Source organism: Aptenodytes forsteri, unplaced genomic scaffold (genome assembly GCF_000699145.1).
Source record: "Aptenodytes forsteri isolate BGI_AS27 unplaced genomic scaffold, ASM69914v1 Scaffold404, whole genome shotgun sequence".
In the NCBI taxonomy this organism is placed as follows: domain Eukaryota; kingdom Metazoa; phylum Chordata; class Aves; order Sphenisciformes; family Spheniscidae; genus Aptenodytes; species Aptenodytes forsteri.
This window is the reverse complement of record NW_008795629.1, coordinates 4,251,268-4,257,013: the sequence shown is the minus strand read 5'-3', so window position 1 is coordinate 4,257,013 and position 5,746 is coordinate 4,251,268. Positions and strand designations below refer to the sequence as shown.

The 5,746-nt window shown below is 65.2% G+C and overlaps 1 protein-coding gene across 1 annotated transcript in view; it reads right to left on the bottom strand.

Annotated features, from left to right (window-relative positions):
- The window catches only part of LOC103901469 (activated CDC42 kinase 1), a 20,848-nt gene that overhangs the window by 1,310 nt on the left and 13,792 nt on the right, over positions 1 to 5,746 (bottom strand). The window contains 8 exon segments of the mRNA XM_019472894.1: positions 72 to 199; positions 288 to 383; positions 847 to 1,293; positions 1,296 to 1,718; positions 1,887 to 2,323; positions 2,663 to 2,707; positions 3,228 to 3,319; positions 4,716 to 4,910. Coding sequence (XP_019328439.1) covers positions 72 to 199; positions 288 to 383; positions 847 to 1,293; positions 1,296 to 1,718; positions 1,887 to 2,323; positions 2,663 to 2,707; positions 3,228 to 3,319; positions 4,716 to 4,910 — 1,863 coding nt within the window.

Below are 5,746 nucleotides of genomic sequence, written 5' to 3'. Positions count from 1 at the left end.
GGGCGAGGGCAGCGTGGCGTGGAGGCCCCCCCCCCCCCCCAAAAAAAACCCAAACACATCCATGCCCCTACTTCTGGCGGGCAGTGCTGTAGGGATCGAGGAGGTGGGAGCTGGCCTGGGCCAGGTTCCAGTCGAACATCTCCAGCACCCGGTGGCACTCGACGCGGGACTTCAGTCCCAGACAGAAGAGCTGCTCCACCTGCAAGGGGACAGGGCACGGCGAGGCAGGTGATGGGGTGCCACCACTCTTGCGGGAGCCGGGGTAGGGGGACGGGGGCATGCGGTACCTTCAGGTACTGGATGGCCCGTTGGACGCTCCAGCCGTGGTTCTGTAGGGCTGCCTGGCACTCCTCGGTGGTCACGCCATGCACCGTGTCCTGCACCTGGGGGAGGCTCATAGTCAGCGCCTGCCACCACCCCCAGGCAGCGAGGAGCCCGTGGCTGGAGCAGGGGGACACTGGGGCTGCCCCCCACCCCAGCTCTGCCCCCGGGGAGTACCATCAGCCCGGAGCTGAGACCATCTCCAGGATCTCCAGCCCCTCCTGGGCTTAGGCACAGACACCATGGACTCAGCCCAGAGAGCCCAAGGGGACTGCAGTGACAGCCACCTTCCTCCCCCTCCCTAGGGTCGTGGGTAGGGCTAATTTGGGTTAAAAGGGCTTGCGATCCCCATTTTGGAGCTGCAATGACACTTCTGCCCCACAGCATGTCTGGGGACACCTCATAGCCACCCCTTGAGGGCTGAACATGGGGAAACCGAGGCATGGGGTGGGGATGGCTCTTGCCCAAGCGAGCCCATGGCCACCGCATCCCTTCTTGCCCAGAGATGCCAGGGATGCCACTTACCAGTCGGATCTTGTCAGCGGGGCGGTAGCCATCCGTGCCATCGTAGACGATCTTCTGGAGGCTGCAGGAGGCTTTCACCAGGCACTTGGGCCCGGGGTTGCTGTTGTTGGAGGAGAAGTTGGCCTTGCAGTCTGGCGGCGGCTGCTGCACCATGGGACGGACGGTAGCTGTGGTGACCAGGCGGGATGTTGGCACCTCCTCGGGGCTTTTGGCCTCCTTAAAAAACTTCTCATACTTGTCCAGGTAGGCAGGGCGCTCGGGCAGCAGGTAGTAGTGGGTGCTGCTAACCTTCTGCCCGTCCTTCACGATGGGCAGGATGCAGGGTCCCTTGGAGCAGTCCTTGCCCTGCGCCTGGATGACCTTGGGGGTGGCGTACTTGGGGTCAAGGGCGAAGCTCTGTGTGGTGGGCATGGGCTTCCCTGGCGAGGTGGAGAGGCAGGAGCAGAGGGCGGCGCGTTGCTGGGGGGAGCCCACCTGCAGGGCCATGGGGCTGGGAGGGTGGGCTGTGACAGCGGGTCCCGGGGGGGAATCTGGGGCGGCCGGTCTTCCTCGCCCCCTGAAGCTGGGGAAAGCTCCCCCGACCAGCGCCCGGGCTCGTTGCGGCGTAGGGGCCTGGGCGGGATGGGGACACGGGGGGGAATTTGGGGCTTGTCATCAGCAGGGGCGGCTGGTCCCAGGGGGACGTTGAGCCTCTTCATGCACTCCTGCTGCAGCTCCTCAAAGAGCTCGGTGGTCTGCGTCAGGCTGGGCTGCTTGGTCTCCTTGGGGGGCAGGAAGAGGTTGTCCTCCAGCGCCGGTCCCCGCTCGCCCTCATCCACGAAGCCGTAGTTGGTCTTGCCCCGCCGGCTCGGGGGGCTGGTGATGGAGCAGACCTCAAAGTCATCCTCGTCCTGTGCCGTCATCATAGTCAGGCTGGGCTGCTTGGTCTCCTTGGGGGGCAGGAAGAGGTTGTCCTCCAGCGCCGGTCCCCGCTCGCCCTCATCCACGAAGCCGTAGTTGGTCTTGCCCCGCCGGCCCGGGGGGCTGGTGATGGAGGAGACCTCCAAGTCATACTCGTCCTGTGCCACGTCATCATAGGCGGGTGGTGGGGGCAAGGGGCGGGCATCCCAGTCCACCACTGGCGTGGGGTGGAGGGGCCGGGGTAGAGCCCGCGTAGGGCTCTGCGGTGGGGTCTTGTCTAGCAAGGAGAAGGCCTCCATGGCCAGCTTGGCCAACGACGGGGCTGTTAGCTCCCCCACCGGCGAGGGGCTACCTTGGGGCACCTCCTCCCCGAAATCGATGAGGGTCACCTCACTGCCCACCAGCCCCTCGCTTGCTGGCTGGCCGGGTTGCCGCTCGCCCACCTTGGTGCCCGGTACCCGTGCTGACGGCTTGACGGGTCGCAGACCCTTCCCTGTGCCTGGCTTCTTCAGGCAGAGCTTCCGGAGACCCCCCGGCAGACCCTCCTCCTCCTCACTGACTAGGTCGTAGCAGGGCTCTAGGAGGGAACAGAGTGGGATGGTGAGGGTCCCAGCACCCATCCCTGGAGTGCAAGGGGGGGCACCTGCATCTCCAAGCCCTCAAATTGCCCCATAGCTTCAGCCACCTTTGCTCCCCCCTTGGGCACACTGATGCACACCAGGAGAGGGGGCACCCTACCCCCTGCCCCAGGCTGGCCACCCTGCTCCGCATCTGTGTCCCCACCACAGATGCCATCACCCATAGGTGCACGACAGTACCCGGGGGGTGCGGGGGATAGAGCGGGTGAAAGGAGCTAAGAGAGAAAAGAAGGGAGACAAGAAGGAGGGAGAGCATCACTCGAAAAAGCCTGACTTACTGGTGAGCAGGACGGTAGGCTGAGGTGGGCGTGGAGGCGGCTGCCCTGCAGGAGAAGAGAGAGCCCGAGAGGATGGGAGGTGCGGGGTGAGCACGCGGAGCAAGTGGCAGCCGGGGTGCTCGTTAGCGGGGTGCATGCTTCGTTGTGTCCCCCATCACCGGTGGGGCACAGGGAGGATGCCAGTGGGAAGCCCCACCAAGGGAAAATTGCAGGTTTAGGGTGGCTGCAGCTCACGCACGGCATCTGAGCTCCCTCCTCGTGGCAGCTCCGCTGAGATCCCCCATACCAGGGAGCCCAGCCACAGGAGGCTGGGAGGGGACAAGGGACCCGGACGAAGGACAGCGGGGCAGAGTCCAGCCGGGCAGAGTCACCAGCTGCCCACACTGCTGGTAGTGGCACATGGCCAGGTGACAACATGCCCCGTCACCCCAGCTCCCCCCGGGTCTGCAAAAAGCAAGTGGCAGCAGAGAGACGGAAAGGGGCCAGCCCATCATCCTGGCAGCAGGGCATGGGGACGGGGGCTTTATGCAGCCAACGGGCAGGGGGGAGGGGAAAAGCTGCTCACTTTTAGCCCTGCCTGGAAGCTGGGTGGGTCTGGCAGTGCTCGGGTCCACACCTAAAATGTCAGGAGGGTCCATGGGATTTCCCAGGTACAGCCTGTGGGGAGAGAGGAGAGTGTTGAGGGGTCAGTGGGGGCTGCGTGGGACCCCTCGCTACCACACCATGTCCCTCAGGACACCCCACAGCCCCTCCACCACACACCATGCCCTGGCAAGTACCACCCCCGCAAGCATTGGGGCACCCCACCCCAGAGGCTTTCAGTGCTATGGCACAGAGCCCGGTGCTGTCCTGGTGTCACCCACCCCTCTCCGGCTCCACGTGCATGATGTGCCGTACCCAGGGGATTGCAAACAGGGCGCCGTGCCCAGTGTACTCATGCGGGGTGTGGTGCCCGGGACACCCCCCAGCACCGGGGTGTCACGGCGTGATGCTGTGCCCAGGGCACGATGCCCCGGTACAGCATGCTAGTGGGGTGCCGGGAGGCCCGGGCGAGCCGTCGCAAGCCAGGCATAGTGAGGCAGGGAGCCGGCGGGAGCCGGCGCAGCCCGAAGGCCTGGGCGTGTGCCGAGCTCGGTGCGTTCTCGGCGGCCCGGGCGGCACATACCCAGTGCCCGTGCCCACGCAGCGGGGCGCGGGGAGGCCTGCCGGGGCACGAGCTGGGTCCGCGTGCACGGCGCCTCAGTTCAGCACTCCGAGGGCCGCCGGCACGGCACGGGGCACTGGGGCGGGGGGGGGGGGGGGCGGGGGGGGCTTTTATCCAATCCTGTCCCCCCCCAGAGCCCTCCCATGTCCCCCCAGCTCAGTGCTGGCAGAGACCCCCTGTGCCCACTGCCCCGAGCCAAGGCGCCCCTGCCCACTGCCCCCAGGGCCCCCAGCACCCATGCTGGACACGGCCAGTCCCACCTGGCAGGGGGGCATGGGGCACCCTGAGGCACAGGCACCTGACCCCCCCCTCCCCATCACAGACCAACTGGGGTCTCTCCTGATGGAGCGAAGGGGGAAAAAAAAAGCATTTTGGTGTATTTTTTTCATATTTTGCTTTTTAAGAGGATTCATACCATTAAAAGCGTGGGGCCAGGCTGCACGCCCACCACGGCTTCCCTCCATGCAGGCGCTGAAAGGCGCGGGTTTAGCAGCCCTGGGACACCCCAAAAGCGTTGTGGTAAGGCGGCCACCTCTGGGGTGGTGCTTACTGATGTCCCCCCGCCCTGGGACAGCCACAAGGGGCTGTGGGGCTGGGAGAAGGTGCTCACCCCCAGGACAGCCCCCCACAAGCACAGCAGCCCCCCACGTCCCTGACCCCATTAGTCGGAAGATGCAAGGGAGTTAGTCCAGCCGCGGGGACCCTACCCAAAGCCACTGTCCCCAGTACAGCGGGGGGGAAGAGATGCTTCAAGGCGGGGGCTGGCCAAGCCACGGCTCGCTCCCGTGCCCAGCGGGCAGCAGGGAAGGCAGGGAGCAAGGGATGCAGATAAGACAGAAAGTTTCTTACTCATCAATTTTATCGGGAAACCCCCAGCAGTGCTGCGGGTTGGTGTCTCCATGGCCTGTGTGGATGAAGCTGTTTTTAAGCGGCTGGCTGATGTCGTGGGCCGACAGCCCCGCCACCGAGGTCACCGTGTTTCGGGGGAACTGGCCCACTTTTAGGGTCCGCTTATTCTGACCCCGCCACCAGTAATTCTCAGCCCTAAGGAATAAAAAGGACCTCATTACTGACGAGGGGATGGGAGGGGGACACGCGGCTGCCCCGGTGACAGGGGAGGAGGCGATGTGACTCGCCCAAGGCCATGCAGGCAGGCAGTGGCACAACTGGGAGGGGAACCCAGGCGCCCAGGATCCCATCACTATGCCGGCAGCACACTCTGCCTCCCACCCTGCATGGCCCCTGCACCGGGAGGTGCCGGGGATGTGGGCGGCGGGGAACAAAGCTCCCCATTTGTACCTGAAAATATGCGCCCCTTCCTCCTCCTCCCAGCTGCCCCAAATTATGCAGGAGCCTTGGGGTGATGCCTGCACTGAGCTACTCACCGCTGGTCCCCCTGTGCCCCACGCAGTTGGGGACGGCACAAGGGACATACACAGTGTCTGCTGATGAAAAGCTCCCCATTTGTACCTGAAAATATGCGCCCCTTCCTCCTCCTCCCAGCTGCCCCAAATTATGCAGGAGCCTTGGGGTGATGCCTGCACTGAGCTACTCACCGCTGGTCCCCCTGTGCCCCACGCAGTTGGGGACGGCACAAGGGACATACACAGTGTCTGCTGATGAACCCTCAAATATCTCAGTCCCGCAGGGGAAACTCGGGGGGGGGGCCACGGTGGGAGACAGGGGACTGGGGGGTCTCTCTTGCTCCCTTCCTATGTTACCGGCGAGCCCCGTGCAGGCTGGCGTGGGCAGGGGGAGATGGGCAGGCAGGTTGGGGGACTCAAGCTGCAAAACCTCCCGTGGCCATGTGAGTAGGGCGGCCACGGTGCCGGTCCCTCAGAGCCCAGCGTGCCCCAGGAGCTGGCCAGGAGCCCCCTGCC